General features: G+C 30.5%; 4 protein-coding genes and 1 long non-coding RNA gene across 9 annotated transcripts; 2 read left to right on the top strand and 3 right to left on the bottom strand.

Annotated features, from left to right (window-relative positions):
* Nucleotides 1-5,170: 5,170 nt before the first annotated feature.
* On the bottom strand, nucleotides 5,171-8,178 carry LOC111035459. Its single transcript, XR_002604649.1, has 2 exons — nucleotides 8,078-8,178; nucleotides 5,171-7,446 (listed from the first exon to the last, which is right to left on the bottom strand). It is a non-coding gene; the product is annotated as an uncharacterized LOC111035459 (long non-coding RNA).
* LOC111035456 (E3 ubiquitin-protein ligase TRIM37-like) lies at nucleotides 8,152-15,155 on the top strand. Of its 5 annotated transcripts, none has more exons than XM_022317087.1 (18): nucleotides 8,152-8,258; nucleotides 8,307-8,629; nucleotides 9,265-9,527; nucleotides 9,598-9,811; nucleotides 10,618-10,928; nucleotides 10,986-11,195; nucleotides 11,317-11,499; nucleotides 11,578-11,692; nucleotides 11,795-11,907; nucleotides 12,111-12,294; nucleotides 12,372-12,453; nucleotides 12,520-12,585; nucleotides 12,678-12,735; nucleotides 12,841-12,887; nucleotides 13,930-14,051; nucleotides 14,117-14,169; nucleotides 14,235-14,311; nucleotides 14,828-15,155. In XM_022317087.1, exons 2-18 carry the CDS (start codon nucleotides 8,597-8,599, stop codon nucleotides 14,920-14,922), a joined length of 2,226 nt encoding a protein of 741 aa, XP_022172779.1. In that variant the 5' UTR covers nucleotides 8,152-8,258; nucleotides 8,307-8,596; the 3' UTR covers nucleotides 14,923-15,155. The 5 variants fall into 5 exon arrangements, with proteins under 5 accessions (XP_022172779.1, XP_022172781.1, XP_022172782.1 ...); XM_022317089.1 differs by having other exon boundaries at nucleotides 8,168-8,258; nucleotides 8,314-8,629; XM_022317090.1 differs by having other exon boundaries at nucleotides 8,226-8,430; nucleotides 8,540-8,629.
* A 1,122-nt stretch (nucleotides 15,156-16,277) lies between these two features.
* LOC111035457 (GPALPP motifs-containing protein 1) lies at nucleotides 16,278-18,071 on the top strand. Its single transcript, XM_022317093.1, has 3 exons — nucleotides 16,278-17,082; nucleotides 17,178-17,513; nucleotides 17,774-18,071. The coding sequence occupies exons 1-3, from the start codon at nucleotides 16,591-16,593 to the stop codon at nucleotides 17,927-17,929; spliced, it is 984 nt and encodes a 327-aa protein (XP_022172785.1). The 5' UTR covers nucleotides 16,278-16,590; the 3' UTR covers nucleotides 17,930-18,071.
* Nucleotides 18,072-18,729: 658 nt separating this feature from the next.
* LOC111035486 (protein FAM210A) lies at nucleotides 18,730-19,705 on the bottom strand. The gene has a single exon (XM_022317133.1). The coding sequence runs from the start codon at nucleotides 19,358-19,360 to the stop codon at nucleotides 18,746-18,748; it is 615 nt and encodes a 204-aa protein (XP_022172825.1). The 5' UTR covers nucleotides 19,361-19,705; the 3' UTR covers nucleotides 18,730-18,745.
* Nucleotides 19,706-22,669: 2,964 nt separating this feature from the next.
* Nucleotides 22,670-24,292, bottom strand: LOC111035485 (protein lin-7 homolog C). Its single transcript, XM_022317132.1, has 5 exons — nucleotides 24,004-24,292; nucleotides 23,876-23,917; nucleotides 23,688-23,809; nucleotides 23,387-23,623; nucleotides 22,670-23,311 (listed from the first exon to the last, which is right to left on the bottom strand). Exons 1-5 carry the CDS (start codon nucleotides 24,038-24,040, stop codon nucleotides 23,153-23,155), a joined length of 597 nt encoding a protein of 198 aa, XP_022172824.1. The 5' UTR covers nucleotides 24,041-24,292; the 3' UTR covers nucleotides 22,670-23,152.
* Nucleotides 24,293-24,776: the final 484 nt, after the last annotated feature.

Raw genomic sequence — 24,776 nt, 5'->3', positions numbered from 1 at the left:
GGTGGCTGTATATTATTAATGCGTATTGGTAATATTTGTATACTCCATTAGGGCTTAGGGGCCTATGTATAAACTCATCAATACCTGTATAAATACATATCTATTTTGTTGTATGTACTATTGTGCTAAAACGAAACAATGTATAAAATGTAAATGTAAAAAAATAAATAAATATAATCGATGTTCGAATAACAAAAATAACAAAAGAGAATGGGTCAAGATTTGTAAATTAAATGTGTCAACGATAAAACTCAAAAGAAGTTTAATTTTTTTTATATACAATATAAAGGCGCTAAGTATGTGTAGCCCTAATAGAAATATCCCGGTAAAAAAGTACCTATCCGCCCATGGGAGGGGGATACCGATATTATAATATATAATTATTTATTATCATAGGCAGAACTATGGGGTGTGCCAGTTATGCTTTAGCACACCTCGAATCACCTTCCAAATACTTTTCAAATCGGTAAAAAATTATTGTTATTCTACTAAATTAAATTAATTTCTAGTGAAGCAATATTAAAAAAAAATTGCTTACAGTTGTTACGTGTGTGTTTACTTAAACGTTTTACATAATATATTTTGTTTTTACCATACACAATGACATTTTTAAAATATAATGATTCATTTTAAGGTATTGTTATGTACACCACGAAACTAATAATTATTCTCACCGTTCTATTCGGTAAGTTATTATTCTTATTATCGACTTAAGTTAATAGCAGTACCCAGTGGCGTCACGAACATTTTATTCTTAGAGACAAATACTGAAGCTATCCATAAGTCGTAACCCACCCACCCACATATAGAACTAAAACCTGCTGATGCATATATTTTTTTTAATTATAAAATAAATATTGATATTATTTTACTATATCAATTAATATTAATGTATTTTATGTATTAAGTTACCTAATATTGAACCTATGTTCTTTTAACAAATTTAACATTGGCAGGTTAGTAAACTATTTTAATTTATTAAAAAATAACAATATTAAGAAAATAATATTAGTAAAACATAAATCATTCTACATAATATGACTACAAGACTACTTATGAGTATACCTAGTTAACATAACGTGAAAAGTATTCCTCACTCAAAAACGTACTTGTAGGGAGGGGGACTAGTGCGGTTTATTGCTTGTCCCAATATCAATCTGCGGAACTTTGCAATCTACTAAATTGACTCCGTTTATACCTTAACAAACTATATAAAATAATTTATAATTAATAATAAACATTAATTATAAAATGTATACAACGTGTTTTAATATAATTTATTATTGTCATTTAAGAAATTTAATATCTGGCTAATAATCCATGAAAATAAAAGAGGGGCCAACGTATACACTGCCACCATTTCATCTTTTCTTCAGCTAACTCCTCCTACAGGTTCCATAGTGTAATAAAATTGACATTATCACAGAAGAGCCACATTCCTGTTAAAAAAAAAAAAAAAAAACATAAAGGTCGACCCAAGACTCATATAATCTAAACGTTTGTTTTTTTTAAAATTTTAAATAAATGTATTTGTAACAATATTTAATTGAGTTCCTAATATTTTTCTGGCCGATACAAAATCAACAAAACATCGTTGCGATAGGTTTGACTAGTATAAATTATTTTTGTCACTCGAAGATTGTTGACATATGAGTCATTACCCACTTGCTACTCTACCTTGAAGCATCGACCTGCGTGTCTGCTATATCATTGTACTAGCTTAATACGTATTTTTGAAAACGTTTACCTCGTCTGAATCCATCAAGCTGCAGTTGACGGAGAGTGATAAGATGAAGTTAGTGTTCCAGGAACTTAGATCGGCTGAATTTCACATACCATCGACGTTTCCAACCAGCGTTAGAACAGGGCCGGCCATAATAAGATACTCGTCGACGTCAAACGTGGCCACAACATGTCGTCGACACTCGGTAGGAGACGCCGAGATTTATCAGTCGTTGTCAGTCCCGTTCGAACAATCGTCTAAGTTACTTCAGCAGCCCAAAGAGATCGGACCAAACTTACTACCATCCAGTCCACCGGAAAACAATATGCCCGTAGCGAACTATGCAGGATAAACTTTTCGTCATTATATGTTGCTGGTCGACCATGCGATTAGTTCCCCCGTTGTGGATACACCGGACAGAGTTGACACGACAACGTGTACGTCTGAGCCGGAACTTCGGGTAACATTGGCTGGCATCCTGAAGACAAGCGAATTCGGTGGCTGCATAGATAAAAGATTAATGGGTCATGGGTGGCTGTCGGTGGTCCTCATCACCGAACATCCTTCTACGTTGTTCACTGGTGGACCAACCAGAACCCGAAACGCATGACAAATGTAGTGACGTCACTCGTCAGGAGTTGTTGGCCAGCGAGCCTATACATCCCAAACGGCGTCGCACAATTTGGAGCCGGACGAAGAAATTCGTCCGGCGCATGTTGTGCTGCACCATTTAGGGTTAGGTTAAAAGTACGCGAGCAAAAAATAAATAAATGTTACAGTTGCATATACAGTTGTATATACAATTGAAAAAGTTATACAGACAAAAGAATATATTTTTCTTGTTTAATAAAATTATTTAATACAAAGACAATTATCAAACTTTATTTATTTGTACTAAAATTTATATTTAAATAGTTCCTAAATTAGGTTCTTAACAATTATATCTTATATTACTTAAAATATGTCTTAAATAAAGTAAAAACTAATTAATGTAAAAGTGAAGTGCTCGAGTTGATGGACTTCAAAGGTAATCTTACTTACAAAATTGATATCACTACCTACATTAACTATTACAGTGGCGTGACGAAGTGAAATATTTTATTGGGCAATTAATTTTTTGATTGACCTACCACCCACCCAGTGGCTTATCCAGGGGAGCCACAGGGGCCATGCCCCCCTCCCCCTCATTGGCTGTATTTGCTATTTTTTGTAGTATTTTATTTTTTTTTTTATTTTTTGCTATTTTTAAATTTTAAACAGTGTGTGACCCCTCCCTCCATACAAAAAATCGGTCGCGGGGAATTGGAAATACCCGTTGAACGATAAAGATTTTATTTATTTATAAGCTACTTCAATAGTATATAGAGTACAGTTGTAACTTGTAGTTACCACGTAAATATAAATTAAATGATAATGCTTTAAATAGCCATGTTTGGGGTTGTTATTCACAATATTGCGGTACTGTACTACTGAGTGAGTATCTTAGTATAGTTATTAATGATGTTATTAATTCTTATTCTTATATCATATTCAAATGTAGTTAGTTTCGTACAACAATATTTCTCATTAAAGCCAGTACTCACCACCCACCCACCCACCCATAATTATAGGGCACCTGTCCTTCAAAATCACGGTCGACACGCCACTGGCAGTACCTACCTAATAAAGGGTGTAAATATATACTACCTATAGATATTAGGTATGTTCTACTTTGTTCACACCTCACATGATTGGAATAAAGAGATTAATATTTCTATAAGAAATCCGGGGAAGATATTATAACAAACGATTGCTAATCGGCGATTAGTCTATTAAAACCGCTATATGCCTATATCAATCATTTTTGATACAGTAATTTACTCAAGATTGTATATAATTTGTTGAGTAAACGTTTATTACATTTTCAAGCTTTTTTAACCAACAAGAAGTGACCATGCCGGAAATGGATATCTCGTTCAGTCAGTCAGGGACAAGGCCCCATGTCTTCCTAATTGTACCTAAATGGAGGGGCCCTTTTTATTTAGCTGACCAAGTTATGTGTAACCAGGCCACCCCTGTAAATATCAGTTAAGAAACAGTCAACAGTATAGGCACTTGAACTCTTCTTTGCTGATGAGTTGATTGTATATAATATTATAATGTTATGTATTAAGTACTATGACAATAAATTAATAAAAATATATAAATTATGAACGATTGCAGAGATTAATAAATTAATTTATAATAATATATTTATTAGCCTGCTGTATCTACAATGTGTAACACAAATGCATTTTTATAACAGATATGGGAAAATGCAATTGAGCAGTAAACAGAAAAATGAAAAATAGACAATTATCGAATGTGGGCTAATTATGGGTAGATACCTATAGATCAATGCATATGATTAAATTCAAAGAAGCGCCATATAATTATAGAACATTAGAACTGTCACTGAATAAATCACACTCATTTAATTGATCGGTATCAAGTTGCATCATTATACAATCATTAGTTGTTATTATTATAATTTATAAACACAATCGTAATCAAATGCAAAATAATGAACGTGATCAACGTTTATGCATGAATGCATGATTACAGTATATATATATATATAATAATATACCTATGGGCTATGGCGCATTTAATATTAAGGAAAATAAAATTATGATCTAGCATTTGATAGAAAGTCGAAGCGTAGGTAACTTGGTACCTGTATAATATTATTTTATTTTAAATACAACTATTGATTATTACTATTTACTTATTAGCAAGGCTGGGCATTAACGCGTTAATAAGTTAAAGTTAAGTTAGTTTAACTTTTTAACTTAATAAGTTATTTTTTTTTATGTTTATTAACTTAATTAATAACTTTAGGAGCATTTAAATTAACTTTTAATTAACTTGAGTTAATTTTAATTTTAATTATTATGTAATGTGTTTTCAATTTTTTTAATTCATGTAAAATTTAAATACCTATATTATGAAATTACGAATATTATCAATGCCTGTTATTTTGCCATCGTCGCCAGTTGGTGGTTATAACTTATAGCTACAGATATTCCTATGAATTATTATAAACTATTTTGGTAATATTATATTTGTTTTATACATTATTATTATTATATTATACTTATTATTAAGAATTAATATCTATATAGAAGATAACGCTAGACGGACTAGACTGTTATGTGGCAATAGTGTAATACCCCGTTTATTTTTGTATAATTTATTATTAGTTCGACGTTTTCGTCGATTTCACCGAAATCTAGAATTCCCGCATGGACGCCTAGTGACTAGTGGTGGTAAAACCATGTTTCTATATTCGATATCGATACATATTATTACATATCTGTTACAACTACTAATACTGTCATTTCCAGGTTTTATTATAATATTATATTAGTCCGTGTCACGATGAAAAAATGAAAAATATCTTTAATCGCGGTTCGTGTTCTTGTCTTATTGATAATCTAACAACCCATACAGGCCTACCGCTAATTATCGTGTATTAGTAATAACTACTAATAAGTATTCAGTATTCAGTAATCACTGTATGAGTATAAAAATAAATACGCTACTCAGTATTGTACTCGCCTATACTTCGACTTCGACTAAAATATAAAGACGCGGTTAGGTTAAACTAACGCGACCATTTTCGAGTTTGTACAATCTGGTATCAGTCTACATTTTCCGTATAGTACTGTTAGCTTTTTGAACACATAAAATAATAATAGTTCTTTGGTGTAATAACATGAACAATTTTAGGTACGAATATTTTAATTTTTCCTATATGAAAACAAAAAAACTTTTTTTAACTTAACTTGAGTTAAAAAGTTAATATTACATTTTGGTTAACTCTTAACTTAGTTTAATTGATAGAACATTTTGAATTAACTTTTAACTCTTAACTTGATTTAGATTTTAATTTAACTTAACTTAACTGAGTTAAAAAATATCATTAACTTGCCCAGCCTTGCTTATTAGTCACTACATTGTATAGACAATATGTTATAAATTATAAGAATCAGATCACAGTAAGTTGTTGTCGCCGCTGCATTAGTCTTTAAACTCACAACAATCATAATTTATGATGGTTATACATTTATAATTCATAATAGTGTTTATTATATAATATAGCCCTATGTGTCCCATAATGCAACCATAAGACATATTTTATTTTAAGACATATCTTCTGTCCAAACATAACATTAAATATAACCTGTTGGCTATTCTTTCTCTTGATTCGGTTAAATATTTATGGATTGTGGTATATTTTAAGGTTCCAATTATTTCCAATATGAACTAGGAGGTACTGGCAAGGGCACCCATTGGAAGGGTGACAAGAGAAAACATGTCCTCCCTCTAGAAAATAATAAATTATGCAAAAAATAATAATATATTCTTTAAATATCTTTGAATGTACTTATTTCATATTTAATACCATACTTGATACCATAGACTTTTGTTCAATGCTTTTCACTTAATTAGTAAACCATTCGTATTATGTTCGTATAGAATAATAGGTTTTTTAGAATATTTTAGAGTATTTCAATCTATTTTCATTCCCTCCTCCAGGAAAATTCTCTGGGGTGCCCATGGGTAGAGATAAATATATCCATTGGATGGCTAATCCACTCATAATTTGGCTTACATATCCCCTTCACTTCGACACTTCAGAAATCGATACAGTGTCGAATGGCTTAAAATAAAGCGGTGATCTTTTTTAATTTTCTTTTAATCTTATTAATCCCAAGCTACGCGTCAGTATGCGTTACTATAATGAATAGCGTCCTAATAATTTAATCACTTCACTCCCAATCATGTTTTTTCATTTATCTTTATCACGTTTATTGTGGCAGTTCTATAAGCTAATGGATAGCGCCTACCAAATCACCTTGCCTACAATTCATAGGGACGAAGTAGAATGAGTGAAAAAACACCTAAAGGTCCCAAAGCATAGTTCTTTCTCTCTCGGATATCTCGTTGGTAGCTGGTTGCTCTCTCTAAGCGCTGTCCATTAGTTCTTAGGTCAATGTTTACTGTATACTTTAGTTTAGTTCAGTAGCGTATTATGTAAGAGGGAGGTAGATGTTCAACATTTTTCGTATGTTTTCAATATTAGATATTTTTATAAATTAGGAGGTATATATTTGAAATAATTAACAATCACCTACTATAGCAGTGGTTCTCAACCAGTGTGCCGTGTCACACTACTGCGCCGTGAGATCGACTAGATATACCGCCGAAAATGTCATACATGTTTAGGCGCGTGGCGATATTTATTGCCTTCGGCGAAGTTTCCAAAGTTGTTGTGGTTGTCAAGTGCGTCAGTGCGTCAGTGAAAATTTGTGATGTATAATAGTGTGCCGTGAACCAAAAAAGATTGAGAACCACTGTACTATAGTAGTATTCAAAAATACGAGTTACTTGTATTTAAATACTCTAAAAAAACATCTTTTACAACTAATAGGACTATTATCAAAACTGTAGTACCTACAATACTACGTCTACGTGAATCTTACTCATAGACCGAAAACTAGTTCATAATATTATCAATTTATTATAATAACTTACAGTTGATGGGTCTGTGGTCTTAAATGTATATGGCATATCAATTAGAGAGTGGATTTTTAGGTTTTTCCATATATTTTTTGGCTTTATGCAGCTCAACAGTTAACAGGGATACATAATCTGAACAGCTTATTCAGTACAAAATTCGTAAAAAAAATTGCTTGTACCTATATTACAACAGATTAAAAAAAAATAAAGAATATTCCTTATTCAGTCTATATTTTATGCATAAGAATGAAAAAATGTTTTGATTTAAAAATGAAAAATGATAGAAATTGTTCCATAATTTGTTTGTTAATGAATTGAAATTTTTGAAATGTGTTTGATTCTTTAAAGTGTGACTGAATTTAAATAATTTACCATAGAAAAGCTATGCAATAATTATTTTCAAGTTGAGGCTTAGGTATTATTACATGGTGTGCAATAAATGGAAGGTAAATGTAAATATTTATTTTTTTTTAATTTAGGCTTCAGCAACTGAGGCCCCATTAGCTAAAATGTAAATATTATAAATGTATACAGTTGTACTATATATTTTACATATAATAAGTTTCTATTGTATCAAACTGGTATGTAGATTTTTAAATTATTTGAAGTAAAAAAAATCATATTTTCCGTGTATTTTACCAGTTTGCGGATTATTAAGATAATATTTTAAGGTTTTTTTTGAGCATATTAGAATCATTTTTTAAACTTTTAAGAACCTAATAATCCGCTCTTTATTTAGGTATCACTATTGCCGAATTTTAGACGATCGTTACTCGCCACTCGTCAGGCGCAATATTCACGTTGGTCTACCTGAAATACCCGACGTACGCATTTTGAGAACGCTTGATGCGCTACAACTGGGTTTGTGATACTGGTGACTTTTTTTTATCAGTCATATGACGACGATTGATTATTGTCTGGCTCGTTGACCGTCGTACAACTGGTCGTAACTCGTATTCAATCGTATCTATTGTGGTTTTTGGATACGCAGGTACCTAGAACATTTATTATATATATATAAATGTATAATGATATTCAGGTTTCAGCTGGCATTCCCCCATTCCGATAGATTAGTGTCGGACATTCCTACGCGGTTAACCGGTATTGTCTAATTTAAAATTAAAATACAATTCGCAAGTCTACAGTGCCTGCCTGAACTCATGGTGAAACTCCTTAATATAATTTATGACACCAATAATATTATTGTTTATTAATAATTAATTAATATAACAAACTTTGGAAAATGATGATACTGTTATTATTGTTCCATAGTTAAGGACGTTTTAGGTACTGTCGATAGAATACTGAATATTATTTTCAAAAACCGAAATGGCTGTGGCACCCAATCCGGAATATTTACAGGTATATATTAATTTACCGTATTATTTCACATACTATACCTAGTTACCCGAAAAGAGTTTTATTTTTGAAATAATGAAAATTTTTGTTTATTTAATTTGTGGGTCAATAGTCCATCTTGAATACCCCATAACGAGTTATGACCTAGTAGTATTTTTAATTTGAGCTACTAAAGTGTCCAAACTTTGCATTGGTAACTAATATATACTTCTTCGGTTTCTAAACTGACCAACTTAAATTTGTTGACTGTTCATTTTTTCTAATGGTACTCATCCAAATATCCAGTATAATTATTTATTATTGTTTTCATTTTAAAACTATATTTATGTATATCTAGAATTAGGAGAAAACCTTAAGTGAATATAAAATATTAGTTTATTAATTTGATTCTCAGGCGTTTTGATTAATAGGATTCTAAAAATTGTTTCCATATATTTGCTATTACTCAATGTACTTATACATAATTTGGATATTTATTCAAATGATTAGGAAAGAATACCGATTGTGGATTCTCTATGGAATTCCTTTTTACACATCATAACTTATGTTAAATAAACGTTAATGCTTCAATGATTTAAATTACATTATAAGATAATTATTAATTACCTAACTAACCATAAATTTAATTTTTGTTCAAGACTCTACTCGAAACATTCAAATGTTTTATTTGTATGGAAAAAATACAAGATGCACATTTGTGTCCACATTGTTCAAAATTATGTTGTTACTCATGTATGCGCCGATGGCTTACAGAACAACGATCTCAATGTCCACACTGTAGAGCTACATTACATTTACATGAAATCGTCAATTGTAGATGGGTCGAAGATTTATCCGAACAACTTGACTGTTTGCACAGTACTGTCAATATAGGCAGTATAAGACAGAGCCAAGAACAAAGGTAATCAACAAAAAAATTTTTGATCACCTATTCAAAATTATTTGACATTTTTTATTTTATTTTATATTAGATGTGAAATTCATAACGAACAATTGTCTGTATTCTGTATTTCATGCAATTCTACTATCTGTCATCGATGTGCTCTATTTGACAATTCGGCCCATAATGGTCATTCATTCCGACCTGTTGAAGAAATTTATAACGAAACAATAGCGCAATTGGGTGAGAGTTGTGACAACCTCAAAACAAAAGAAGAATTGATTAAGAAGGACATTAAAGAACTTGTACGTACTTTAATGTAGCGCGTAAATACAGTTTAAAAACTAAAATTTGATTTTAATGTTTTATAAGAATACATCTTTTTTTAAATTCAAGATTCTACTTAGATTTGTATGCTGATTAGTTAACCTTTAAGACACACTTGGAATATTATTTCTAAACATATATATTAATATTATATACTTTATACCGTTTTTAGGGTACTATATTGAGTCACTGCAGAATTTATTTATGTAAAATTATTTAACCCAGAGGTATTCAAACTGCGTCGCTACTCCCAGGGGCGTCGCGGGAGTTGTCGAAGGGAGTCCCGTAGTATAATTGAAAACCAATAAATATTTTTACGAAAAACTCCTGTTGGTAAACATTGAATTGTCTACAACAATCATTCGCTAATCATAGCTTTAATTTTTTTTTTTTATATGTAATATGGTAAATAAATTATATTCATATAGACATTGATTTTTTTGTCATTTATAATTTTCGAGTCGTCAACATTTTGTGAAGACTTAAAGGAGCCGTGGGATGAAAAAGTTTAAATACCTCTGATTTAACCATTAAAATATAATTCATAGTGAATAAACAAAGTAGATCAATTTTTCTATTGTTTTAAACTCTAGATATTCACTCTATGAAATCTGTTTATTTCGTCCAAAAATTTAGTAACTCAGTAATATTTAATGTTTTAACTAATTTATGTAAAAATATAGCATTCTATGTCTCCAACCACCACAATCATATTAAAATTCAATATTGATGTTTTAATGAAAGAAAAACAACCATTCATTTAATTAATCAATGTATTTTTTAGGATAAAAATATTAAACAAGTACAACAAGCCAAAGATCAAAAAGTTCGTGAAATACGCACAGCTGTGGAGTGTATGATGATTGACTTAGAAAAAGATCTGAATAACAAACTTACTACTCTATTAACTCAAAAAAATCATTTAGTCAATGAATCTGAACAAATAGAGGAACTTTTGCATGATTGTGATCAAGAAGTAGCTCGTATGCCAATGTCACAATTGATTAATAACGCTCCAAGATTTAAAAGAACTATTTCCGCAATGCAAAATAAACAATCTCCGGTCCTTATGTCTGTGTATCCAGATTTCCATAGGTAAATTATTTAAAAATAGAAAAAAATAAAAAATAAAAATATATTTTTAATTATTAGCGAAGTTATACCAAAGTTTGAAGGAGGTAATTTGATAATTAAATCCTTTTCTGATAAAATGATTCAGTCTGAACCTATCTATTCACTTCCAATTGGTTGCAATGGTGTCAGTTGGAGACTTAAAGTTTACCCTAATGGTAACGGCATCGTGAGAGATCGATATTTATCAGTGTTTTTAGAGCTAACTTCTGGACCACCTGGGGTTTCAAGGTTAGTTGCTTATTTTAATAAATTAGTGTTAAGTCTCTAAAAGCAAAGGTTGAATCTATTCTGTTAACCCATTTTGCATCATAATTAAACAATTTATATTATGAATATTCATTTTTTTTAGATATGATTATCGTATTGAAATGGTTAATCAACTAAATGAACAAATCAACGATAAATCTAAAAATGTTCTCAGAGAATTTACATCAGATTTTGAAATTGGAGAATGTTGGGGATATAATAGATTTTTTAGACTTGATTTATTAATTAATGAAGGATTTTTACAACAAGATACATTAATTTTAAAGTTAGTAATTTTTATGATACTTACCTATATTGTTTATTTTTTAATATTATAATCATTATTAATATATTTTTTAAACAGATTCAGTGTTCGACCACCTACTTACTATCAAAAATGTAGAGAACAACAATGGTATTTGTCTAAATTAGAACTTGAAAGATCTGTACTCTTACAGCAATTTGAAGAATTGAAACAGGTATTTTTCACTGTTTTTGTAACTAATATTTTAGTTTTTAAAATATTAATTAATATGTTATTGAAATATTTTGCTATTTATAAACATTCATCATTTTTATAGAAAATTCCTGCTAAGGTTAAACCTATTTGTAGAGAAATTCCTAGTCCAAAAAAGAAGCTAAAAATTAAAATACAATCATTATTGGATGAATTTGAGTGTGCAGAAGCAACTGGGTAAGAATAGCAATGACACACATAAACATTTTCAATTGTGGTATTAATTTTTAAAAAATCCAATGGTGAAGGAGGTTAAACACCCCCTCCCACCTATCAAATGTATGCATCGATATTGCTTGTATTAAAATACATAATTCTTTCCAAATTTCAGAGAGATTTGTAATAATTATTAACTAATTTAAATTAAATATTTGATGTAGACATCTTAGGAGTCCAATAAAAGATCAAGAAGTTCAAGGAGCATCATGTGAAACTGCTTCTAATATGGTACATTTGCCATTATCAATACAAACTCTATATGATAATGAATTCCAAAATCGTTTTCAAGGCGAAACTGCCCAATCTATGTTTGAGAGACTTAGCCGTCTTTTTGAAGAATCAGATGTAAATAATTTATTGCTTTTAAAATATCCCGCATGTTAAACCTATTATTGCTATTATTACTTTTGTTTTGTATTTAGAACCCAGATAGACCAAATTCTATGCATGGGAATAACGTCAACAACATAACTTTGGATAATATTGAACATACAAGTCCATCGGGTTTGTTTATTATTGTTTCTCAATTTCATTTTTGTTAAGACTTTCACAACAATTATTTTATTTCAGATTTCCGTTTGGAAAATAGTTTAAGAAAAGTGGGAGAAAGTCAATTAAATTCCCCTAATAAATTAAGTGAGTACTAATTAATTTACAACATTTTACATTTTCAACAGTTTATTATGTGTCAACAAATTGAAATGCTATGTTTTTCATTTTTTTATTAGGAGCTTCTGAAAATTCACATATGGTTAATAAAATTCAATATGAAATAACTGAAGCAAAGTAATTTAGAATTTTTATGTATAGTTGATGGTTTACTAACCTGGTGTTTAATAAAAATTAATTTTTCTAATTAATGCTTAAATTATTTATTATTTTGACTATTAGATTTCGCTTGAAAAAATTGGAAAATGCTATGCGTAATTCTCAACCAGGTAGTCTAATTTCAAGTTATTACTATTTTTATAGAAATATTCTGTTATGTTTTCAAATACAGTTTGATCCATTTAAGAACTAGTAATTTCTAATTTTCATAATCATTTACCAACATACTATCAACTTAAAAAAATAACATTGAAAAAACTAGAATTTTATTAAAATGTGATTGACACTGAATAATTAAATTAATATTTTTTGCTTATTTATAGCTTGTTAATCAAATTATTGTGTAATATTTTGTATATAAAAGTATATAACATATAATTTAATGGCAAAGCTATGGTATTGTGTGTAGTATGTTTTATTTAGTCTGATATTTTGATAATATTTGACTGTAATGAGCAATGGGATTCTATTATGATGAAAGTATCTATGTACAAGATACTAAATATATAGATTCTCACCTCAAAATAATGATAATATATTCAACTTCAACATTTTTGAAAAGATATTGTATCTATATTTAGAATAAGAATGTACCTAGGTGACGGATCATATCAGGTTTACCACTTACTAGAAGTTGGCAATTGTCTTACAAAAATACTGTTATATGAAAAGTATGACAAGGTTATGGAGTGTAACTAGTCTGCCACCTGTGAGACCAGGTACTACGTTCTTATTCTGCGACGAGTATATAACATAAGTAACAAGACACATTTTTTAACAATTTTGAAAACTTACTTGAATAAATTATTAATTATTATTGTTTATTTTTTTAAACAAAATATCTTTATTTATGTACATTATCTTTATGAAAATAAAAAATAATTAACAAAATAACAAAATACTAAGTATATTGAGAATCAAGTATATAGATATAATAAACTATGTATTTATTGTATCTTTGATACAATTAACAAATGTAAAAAAATACTAACATAAAAATTAAATTAAAATGTATCTAATGTTCCTGACTAAATATAAATGTCAGACTAAATAAAATCTAGTGCCATAGCTACCAAATCAAATCTTACCTCAAGCACTCAGTTACATTAAGATATATTTTTCACAATAATAATTGTGTATTTTAACTTACAGAGTCTACTAGTGAGTTGGCAAGTTCGTCAGATCCAACAAATCTAAGAATGTCTGAAAATAGACTTGAGGATTTGCCTCACCAAACCATGATAGTTCGTGGATTACATAACCCTATACTAAATGTAAATATTATAAAAATAATTATTAATCACTGATATTTTTATGAGAACACTTATTATGTCTACAGAAAAATGAACAACCTGTAACTCAAGAAACAACAAATACAAATGTATCAAATAGGTAAAACATATTTACAATCAGACAACAACTATATTAAACATTATTAATTTGTTTTTGATCTTAAGGTTTTTAGATATGTCAGATATATCCGATGACCTTGAAGATTTAATCAATTCCGTTTTTGTAGACAACTCCTATATAGGTAATTGATTTTTTCATTATCCAATGATTACATTATTTGATTTCTACAAGTCTGACAACAGTCGTGTTCAACACGGGGTTAAAAAATCATCACTATTGACATATCAATCATATGATGAACATATGTTCACAATTCAGATATCTTTTAATCTTATATTATGTATCTATATTTCTATTGCCTTTTTAGTTATTATGTTATTATTCATAAATAATTTTTATGAAAATATGATGAGTGATTGTGAGATTTTCACGGGCGGTTCTAGAGACATTGTTTTTTGGTGGGAGAGGGGTTAAGTCATAATTTTCAGAAATCTTTTAATATTATAATAGGTTTTTTTTTTGTAATTTTGTTTTAAACAATATACAATTTTTAAACATAAGAGCTTGGGATGGGGCTGCAGCGGACCCTGAATATTTTTAGTAATACCTCAATAAAATATTAAAATTACTAACATCAATTCTAATGGTATTTTTATTTTATTTTTGTATATTAACATAGTCATTATAATTATTATAGATAACTGGGAAGTTAATCAGAGCTCCTCCGCTGAAGAAGTACAAAGTCCCAACAACGAGTCATTATGTCCTGATCATCTGACCAGAGATGAATGAGCGTTTAAACTTAAAATAGATATTTATATTTTGGTTAATTTAATTTTTCATTATTTTGTAAGTTACACATAAATATTATTTAAAATTGTTTGTTAATATAAAAATTATTATTTATTACCTCTAATTTTAAAATGATTCATCAAAAATTGAGGTAAATCAAAAAGTTAACTATATTGAGGAGTGTAAATAGTAAATACAACATTTTTCAAATAAAACTATGTTAATTTCTCTAATTTTTTGTTTAAGCTAAAATAATATTAATCCTAAAAATATCCATGTACACTAGTGTCATATAATAGAAATGAGCGACTAGCTGACACATAATTTGTATTACCTCTTAGTGAGAATTCCCACCCACTACGATTTATTATTTAAAAATTAGGTGTATAATAGAAATGCATGCACCTTTGTTTAAAATAATTGATGAATATTGCAGGACAATACTTAATCCTTCTTATCTAAACTTCTTTGTTATTTTATTTTAAGATATTACATTCTGAGTCTCAAGGGTTATAGGTTCATTTGATATTTACAATGTTCAAAGTATAATAAATAATAATAATGAAATACCCAGTAAAATCTAAGTAGTTTCAGGTAATGAAAAGTTTGTTGGTAACAAAATTTGAGGTCTTCGTTAGCATGAGGCATAGGACCAAAATAGGGGAGTATTTAATAGATTATAAGATGAAGAAAATTGAATAGAAAAAGAGATGAGGAATGGTTGTATCTAGTATAATGAGGTGGAACTTTAAAATGTATTTGTGTGAGGAGGATATTAATGTGCAATGAATTAAGTTGAATAAAAGTTAAGTAATTAATGATATTTTTGCAGTGCCTGATTACCAAGTGGACAAATTTAAAACTATGGTCTTCAGATAGGAACATATGATCATGTGAAGAACAAAGCCACAGGATCTGTAGAGATTATACAGCAAATTATAGGGACTTGTATTAAAACTCTTACAGTCGCTAAGAAATCTTTTGATAGTTGAGAGTTCTAAGAAAACCTCATTTTTATTCATAAAAAAATAAATAAGGTTAATAAATAATATGGTTATAGTTCAATATTTTAAGTCAATACTTGTAGAGCAGGATAACACATAAGTTAGTAATTCTCGTTTAAATAATTTAGAAGCTTACAGTAATCTGTAGACTGTGGTTATTACTCATTCTGCATTTGGACAAGACTGAAGTCACCAAAGTAAAAAGTACAAACTATATGAATATAAGATGGTTTTTTTTTTGTCAAAGAACTATTCAACGATATATAATACATTATTTCAAATATCTAGTGGTGAAAGTTTCATTTAATCTGTGGACTGCAATACATAATGCAATGATTTCAATTGTTTTCCTTCAAACGATAATAGAATATTACCAAACAATTTATCTACGCAAGTCGTTGAAAAATTAAAAAAATCCAACGACGCGGGAAACCAAAAAACTTGTTTACGTTTACGGGCATCCAGTACTCCAGTTATCAGTAGGTTATCGTCTACACTCGGAAGACGATCATTAATGTTTACATTTGGTCTTTCGAAAATTTGCTCGATTCGTTTAACTATTAATTTTAAACAAAATTATGTTTCATTCTGGCTCCGGCTGTCTGATCACTATAACGTAGAACCGGTTCAACGTAACAGTAATCTCTTGTATGCGCTGTAAACTATGGGAAAAGAACACAAAAAGCACAAGAAACACAAACATTCAAAGAACAAACACAAACCCAAAGACGAGCGCGAATATCACGTTCCGATCGTTCCGCTCAAGAGCGACGTGCGTCCGAAATCGGTGTCGAGCGATGCGGGTGAGTCGAGAGACACCGTCGCCAAGCCCATCGGACCAATTATGCCGCCTGGCCTGTCGAGCTCCGTCGGTGGTGAACACGAGACCAATGCACCAGGACCGGTGGCCGGTGATCCTAACCACTCGTATGGGCCGAGCTTACCGCCACACCTGGTTCCGCAGAAACGCGCTCCAGGACCATCGTTACCTTTGGATTTCAAAATTGAAGATAAAGTTGTCGCCCAGATTGATGACGAAATCTCGGGTTTCGGTCCATTACCGGCCGAGCTGATAACTTCAGACTCCGAGCAACTGTTTATACAGAAACAATTGGAATTGCGAGCTGAATATATGAAACGAAAATTTGCAGGAGAAGTTTGTACAGTTTATTTACTTGCATAAGCATAATATTTGTAAGCACACTTTGTTTTGATCGTTTGAAATTAACTAACGCAATTTCTTCTATGTAGATATACGACGACAAAAAACAGGAAACGGTTAGAGAGAAATGGATGTTAGAGCTGCCGCCAGAAAAAGCTGCCAACCTAGGTTTAGGGGCAAGGCAGTTCAGGAAACGAGAGGCTCCTGACATGAGTAACCGATCAGAATGGACTGACACGCCGACAGATAAACAACGTAAAGTTCAAGAACCAAAAACTGCAGAAGAAACTGACATGGAAGCATTGAAACTGATCGCAATTCAAAAACGTGACGAGGAAATGGAAAAACTTGCAGAAACCTCAGTAAAACGGAAACCTTATTCATTATTAGAAATGCACCAAGAAAAACTAAAAAAACAAAAAAAGGTAAACTTAATACAACTAAAGAATTATATTTTTATTTTATCAGTTACAACTTTTAATGATCATTGAGCTTAAAATTTAAATTTAATACTTGTCTACAGACCAAAAAACTTGAAATTAATTGCTCAGTCAATCAGCTGATTAACTGTTTAAAATGTGACCAGAAGTCTCAGAAATTTAAAAAAAATAAATTCAGAATATCATTAACTTGAATTAAATCATATTTAAGATTTTCAGAAGTAATAATTTTATTAATTTTTTAGGAAAAAATTAAAGAAGAACCTGTTGAAAGAAGACCTTTTAGTAGGGATATTGATCTTCAATGTAACAAATTCGATAACGCTCAGAAACAATCAATATTGAAAAAAGCCAGTCAGCTGAATAATAGATTTTCACAAGGTGAATCTAGATTTCTATGAATCTTAATTAAATCTTACTATGACTTGTCGGTAATTACCCGTTATTAACATCAATAACATCTATGTATGTTTATTGAGTACGCATTGATTTTCTTCACTGAACTTTACAAAATATATTCACACATAATATGGATGAGACTAATTAAAATGTAATTTAATTATGAGAAAATAGGTACTCTTTAAATTAATTTAATTTATATTACTACCAATTGAGAAAATTTAAATTATTTATTACACTATTTATTACCATTCTTAATGGCATTAGTAGGTACCTAGTCAAATATTATTTTCACATCCCACACTATTTATTAAGTAAACTTAAGCAGTAAAAATAACGATAAGAAACAATAAAGATATTTTAACAATTAATAAATCTTTAAATTAACAAAATAATTTCATGACTGATTAGTGATAATAATATAATATATTATAATCATACTAATGTTCAGTAAGTCCAGAGAGTTATTTGGAGAGGAGTGAAGGTATGCCGAGGCATAATTATTTTGAAAAATGTTATTCTGCCATTAATATACAAATTACTACTTTTGTGCTTTTTTTTTTAATAGTTTGTCAAGCACCTACATATTATGTTTCAAGGAATAGAAATATGGTTATGATAAAATTTTTAAAAAAAAACTAGTTTTAATTGACATCTAATAGAATATATTGTAAAAACATTTTTACAATATTAAAATATTATGTTGGTTATAAATATTACATACAATTTTAAAATCACAACAGACTTTTTATCTATTCATTAACAAATTGAAACAATCTTATAAATATACTATAAAGTAATGTGCATCTTTATTATGTTTATGGCTTCTTGGGACATGGCGTTTCAGCAATAACATACCCTATTCTTTTCAAATAACGTAATGTCATACCAGTGCCGCCTAATGTTACCATATATCTGAGTGGCGTGAAAATTTTATACAGACCATAGGCGATGACCAAGTAACTAGTCCATGAGTTACCGTTCCTTACTTTGTCGATAATACTATCGGGAATGCCTAACTTTTCCAACAGTGAGGGCACATCCCAAATGCTGGCAACAAAATAAAACGAACCAAACCATATGGTTGATGTAACCAGATGAACAGGTAGCACAATGTACCAATACTTTTTGGCCATGTTCTTGAACCTCTGGAAGATACTTTGCGACTTGTCGTCGTCCGGCGGTGGTGGCGGAGTTGTCGTTGTGGTCGTCATCGTAGTCTGTTGTCTGCCAGAAGTATAATGTAAGTGCGATCTAAGGTTGTGTGTAGCAGTTAAACATCCGAGGCCGCGAAACGATTGTTGTTTCCTCTGCCCGGTGGTTGAACACTTGGATAAACAAACTGTACAAGAGACGTACAGCCGGCGCGAGCACAACACGTTCAATCTCGCGTTAGTCAACGCGATCGCGAGGAAATTGCATCGGGAGAGCATTTTTTTGCTAACTACAAACGCCGGACGATTTTAAGCTGCTTGAACTAGCACCGGCTACCAACTCCATTTCCGGACGCTCCGGGAACGAAATTTGAAATGAGAGGCTGGCTCTGGCTGATGATGTACTCACGTACGTTGTACGTCTGATTGCATATTATGCAGTATGATTCAATAAATACGAATTGCAATCACCATCGTTATGTCGTTATCACCGCCATCACGCGTTATCTCGTCGACTTGTGACAACACGGTATCACGTGGTATCGCCACTGATACTGTTTTTTGTAGCCAGTGGTCACATGGTGGAAATTTATAATTTACGTATTAACAGATGGCGCTACCAATTTTGGTTTCTTTAAATATGATTTACCCATGATTAAATAATACAATTTATAATTAATACTCTGTTCTATTTAAAAATAAATATATTACATCTTTAATCATGGTTATAACTCTATAGCACGATCCATCGGATATTCGGATTAAAGAATGTCTATCTTAAATCGTAGTCAATAAAAGCCAGATTTTTTTTAAAGCCGTTTTGGGACCCTTCTCAGCACTACGTGCAAGGCACTTAATCCACAATATACAGAAATATGGAGAATATAATACTTTGAAATTGTATAGGCCCTGGAGTCTAGGGTCTAGACTCAGTGCCTATGACGTAATACGACTGCAATCTGAATAAATGCAGTGGCGTGGCGAGGAGTGCATATTTCGAAACCATTAACCCTCTACTACATAATATATAACTAAGAGCTATAAGTTAATTAAAAAATGTTGTTACGGGACGTCATCAGTAATAATTTATAGTACAAAAAAAATTATAATAATTAATTGTACATTCATCCAGAATCCACACAAATTGTAATTTCTAAAACTAAGCAATTGCATTTGGCAGTGGTGGGACATAGGGCTCAATTTTGACGCAGCTGACAACTTTTCCAAGCGGGTGGTGCCACCCCTTAACTGTGTGGCAGAATAACATGCTGAGGCCCAACCTCTTTGCTTTTTCTTCCACATTTTATTTACATCATAACTTTGTTATAAGTAAAAATAATGGGGTGATAAGTACTTAATTATGAAAATGCGTCATTCAATATTTAAGTTCAGTCCGCCACTAGAATTAGGCATACATTGTTTACTATGCCATTGAATGTAAGTAATATTAGTAGTAGTATCCATCATAGAGGCATTGAAATATTGAAACTCATTAGTCAAATCTGAAAGCCAACATCCCCTAAAGTTTAGCCAAAATACAAATCAAATATTCTTATGCAGGAGAAACATGAACAATCACTTAATATTTAATGAAACTCCAGTGAGTTGATTGAAACCGAATTTAGTGGCCCTTTATTGGCCTGGTAATCAGTCGAAAAGTATGTTTTTAAAAAAAATGCTCAAAAAATACAAAATATTCTATTAAATTTTCATTTATAATTGTATTAATAATAATTAATAAATAATATTATATATAATTTAAATATGAGGATATATACATGAAAAAAATGTAATAAATTGCCTTAAACAATATTAATACATTATATTTGATTATTATTCCTTGTACTTATTAATTAAAATAATGGCGAGTATAAAATTAAGTTCAAAAATATAAACCTTTTGGCTTTCACAAATATCATAAACATTTCTTAATAAGGTTCCTTATATATCCAATATAATATATAATTATAAATGAAAATTTAATAGAATATTTGGAATTTTCGGTCTTATTGCCTAACAATAAAAAAAATGAGTCCAGATTTTTTCCAAACAGTCCAGTATATTTTAGGGAACCATTAAATTAATACGTTTTCTATGCAACTCTTAACATTAGTCTGATACACCATTCAAAATTGTTTTTGCATACAATAATTAAACATCAAATTCAAATTTAACACATCCATGATAGTGACCAACTCAATGATAAAATACATTTGAAACCTATACAGCAGGGCGACTAGGTTTTTTTAATATAATTTTTAGGGTACTAATTAATAAATAATAATGGAAGTAGCTACATTTCCATTTGATATATTTTACTATTACTCAGTGGCCAGTGATACATGGTTTTACCAATTATCAATAAAAATTGGATTAATTAAATAAACTCAATATTGTTACTATATATTATAGTAAATTATAATATATTTATTTAATTAAAATTTGTAAGCGGGTAATGAATTATAATTAACTATAATGATATTTAGTATATTAATTAATGATAATTGCAGATTTTCTCTGTAATTATTTGACAAAATATAGTGTTTATCATACTTCATATTATTATAAATTATAATACTGAAAAAAAGGGATAATCTTAAACTATAAAATATTAAATAATCTATAATAGTCTTGATGAGTTAGTTAAAGGCTTATAGCTATTAATACAAATTAAAACACTTAAAAACACTAATTAAATATGATAAAACTATGAATTTATGTATAACTATAATATTATAAACACTCAATAAACTCAAAATGTATTTGCTTAGTGTAAGCAATATCCATGATAAAAAATAAGTAATAACAAAAACTAATAAAATATAAACAACACTTGAGTATCATATAAACTTTGTTGGAAGATGTATCACTGAATTAATTTTAATATTGGTAGTGCCATTTTTCGAAACTGAATCATGAAACCGATCACAATGAACAATTTTGTATACTATAATTCATATTTAATAATACTAAGAACGGTTATCTGAAAGAAAGTTGGTTTTACTGCAGTGGATAACAGTGTTAGTTTAATAAACACAATATTGGATCTTCTTAAAGAATATTACACAATTAACATATACCTAAATAAAAACTTTAAACATTTCAACATGATGTGTATTATACAATTAAAATGTATAAAATGTTAATTGAAATAAGATATTTATGAAATGAAACCAATGTTTAATTCAATTACATTGAAGTACACATAACAAGTTTTTAGAGGTGTGAAGAGAATAACCAAATTTAAAAATGAATCTCTTTTTTTTTTTTTTTTTTTAATTGATCCTGAGCCCGGCAACTGTGGCCATTAGCTATTAGTAGGTACTGTAGGTTTTTGTATTGATGGTTTGTAGGTTTTTGGAACGGTAGGGGGAACACGTGTGTGTTTGTTTTGGCAGAATTTCGAATGGGGCACCCGTAGGTTTCTGCCATGCCCCGGGGGTGGGGGATGGCAGCACTTGCTCTCCGGTCACCGCGACTTGTCCGGAGAAAAATGCCGCCCGGTGGCCGAGGATCGAACCGCGACCGGCTGCGTCGCAGCGGAAGAGTCAGACCACTCGGTCACCTCGTCCCCCGAATCTCTTTTTATATGATGTGTTACTTACAATACATTATTTTAATGGTGGGTTTAAATAAATTACTTATCGGAGTATTGTTATTTTTACGTGGACTAGAGGTTTCCACACACTGCAGCAATAGCGGTGGCGGTAGCGGTAAAATGAAATCGAACACAATTTACCGCAACCGCAAAGACAAAAGAATTGTACCAATACCGCTGCAGCATGTGGGGACCTTAACCTAAGCACAGAATTTAAGTAAATCAATTTGTTGTTACTTATTAATTAATTAAATCAAATTTCTAAATTATTGTATATGATTTAGGGTTGTTATTGCAAACACAAAACACAATTTTTTCATTCATTAGAGGACATCAATATATGAGTAAGGACAAGACTTAGTGACAACCATATTACAAGAATATTTTAACAACCCTTAAACTAAATAAGTATGCCATTTAAGTGATCAAATACTATTCATAGTTAGACTAATGTTCATACCAACAGTATGTAATTATTGGTTTAGTTGCTTCCTTCGGGCAGCACGTTGCTTGTCAAATCGCATTTCCATTTCTTCCAAGACCTTTGGTGTGTATCTGACAACTAATTTGACAGAGCCTTGAGCTTGTTTTAGTAACTCAACAGCTTTTTCGTGATTTTCGCCTTCAACGCACTACAAACATTTTTTTCTTTTGGTCAAGAATAAGCATAATATAATATAAAAACTTAAGTTTAAAAAGCAACCAACCACTCCATTAACTGATAAAAGTTGATCCCCTCGCTTTAAACCACCATGTCTATCAGCTACACCACTGGGTATTATACGTGATATATAGATCGGGGAATTTTGTTCTCGGCCACCCATCACATTAAATCCAAGTCCTTCTTCTGTTTTGGGCAATTCCACCACTCTTGGATGGGCATGACCTTCACTAGCAGCAAACGCGGCAACGGTTGCTTTAGCTGTAGCTGATGCACGGACATCCTACCAAAAAAATATTATAATATAGGTCAGTACGGATGCAAATGATGTGTTAAATGTTATGCACCTGAGATCCTTGTATATCAACAGTTTCATAAACATGTTCGTACACTTCCCGTACCGATGCTAAGAAGTCGCTCTGCAATACTTTTTGCAACGCAGCTAGTTTGGTCACCGGCACTTCTCCAGCTAGACAAAATATGCAAATAGTTAAACTTTGATTTAATAAGAGAGATAAAATTGTGGATTTATTACTTTTTTGGAGCTTTTCCAACAGTTCGATGGCACGTTTGACATCTGTGAAAATTAAGTATATCAAAATAAATTTAAATCGATACCATCACAAATTAGAAAATTAAAACGGTTTGTTGACTAAGACTCGCCTTTCGCCAAGTTCAAAGGTTCTCCAGCCACAGCCATATTTTGTTGGTGTCTCGACGATTCAAAGGAGACACCGCGGTCCACGAAACGTTGGGAGTATATTACAATATTCCTAGTATTTACTATTTGGTTTTTTGTACTATGAGTACATTGACTATGAGTTCTCAAAAATAAAAGTAAATAGAAGCACAGAATAATTGATTGTGATTGTGATACTATGGTCTATGATGCACTGTGGTGTTATAGTACTATGTACGTGTGTGGTGTACTGAAAATGGGTGCCCAAAGCCATATAGTTATAGTAGGTTGTGACTTGTGTACTGTGTTGCCTGTTTTTCGTAAAATTAGCTAGTGATAAGAAACCTTGTATGCGTAGTTGCATTGCAAGATGTATCGGGCGCAAAGCAAGTAGATGGCGCCATAAAATCCATCCGAAAATACATAGATACTGCTTTCTTTCACTAATGAATCCAAATGTTTGAAAAACCAAGAAAATTCCCTATTTGATGAAACATTGAAACTATTTACAATTTATATACCATTATTTCATGATATCGACCTTATACACAATGTTGTTGAAAATACTTTTCAAAAGTATTTCAAATAGGTATTTAAATACTTCAACTAAAAAGTATTAAAATATTTATTTAAATACCTTTGCTAATAAATATTTAAATACAAATACAAATATATTCAAAAAGTATTTCAAATATTTTTAAATACATTTTTTAAGCTTTATTATTTTCTGATTCTTAAAACTAATTAGTTGTTTGAT

The sequence above is a fragment of the Myzus persicae genome, unplaced genomic scaffold, assembly GCF_001856785.1.
Source record: "Myzus persicae strain clone G006 unplaced genomic scaffold, MPER_G0061.0, whole genome shotgun sequence".
Classification (NCBI taxonomy): domain Eukaryota; kingdom Metazoa; phylum Arthropoda; class Insecta; order Hemiptera; family Aphididae; genus Myzus; species Myzus persicae.
This window is presented reverse-complemented; position numbering and strand designations above follow the sequence as displayed.

Coding starts and splice junctions, on each gene's coding strand:
- LOC111035456 (XM_022317087.1), top strand. CDS start 8,597: ATGGCTGTGGCACCCAATCCGGAATATTTACAG. Junction 8,630..9,264: donor CCAATCCGGAATATTTACAG/GTATATATTAAT, acceptor TTTTTGTTCAAG/ACTCTACTCGAAACATTCAA. Junction 12,586..12,677: donor AAATTCCCCTAATAAATTAA/GTGAGTACTAAT, acceptor TTTTTTTATTAG/GAGCTTCTGAAAATTCACAT.
- LOC111035457 (XM_022317093.1), top strand. CDS start 16,591: ATGGGAAAAGAACACAAAAAGCACAAGAAACACAAACATTCAAAGAAC. Junction 17,083..17,177: donor AACGAAAATTTGCAGGAGAA/GTTTGTACAGTT, acceptor TCTTCTATGTAG/ATATACGACGACAAAAAACA. Junction 17,514..17,773: donor AACTAAAAAAACAAAAAAAG/GTAAACTTAATA, acceptor TTAATTTTTTAG/GAAAAAATTAAAGAAGAACC.
- LOC111035486 (XM_022317133.1), bottom strand. CDS start 19,360: ATGCTCTCCCGATGCAATTTCCTCGCGATCGCGTTGACTAACGCGAGA.
- LOC111035485 (XM_022317132.1), bottom strand. CDS start 24,040: ATGGCTGTGGCTGGAGAACCTTTGAACTTGGCGAAAG. Junction 23,810..23,875: donor GTTGGAAAAGCTCCAAAAAA/GTAATAAATCCA, acceptor TATTTTGTCTAG/CTGGAGAAGTGCCGGTGACC. Junction 23,312..23,386: donor TTTTATCAGTTAATGGAGTG/GTTGGTTGCTTT, acceptor AAATGTTTGTAG/TGCGTTGAAGGCGAAAATCA.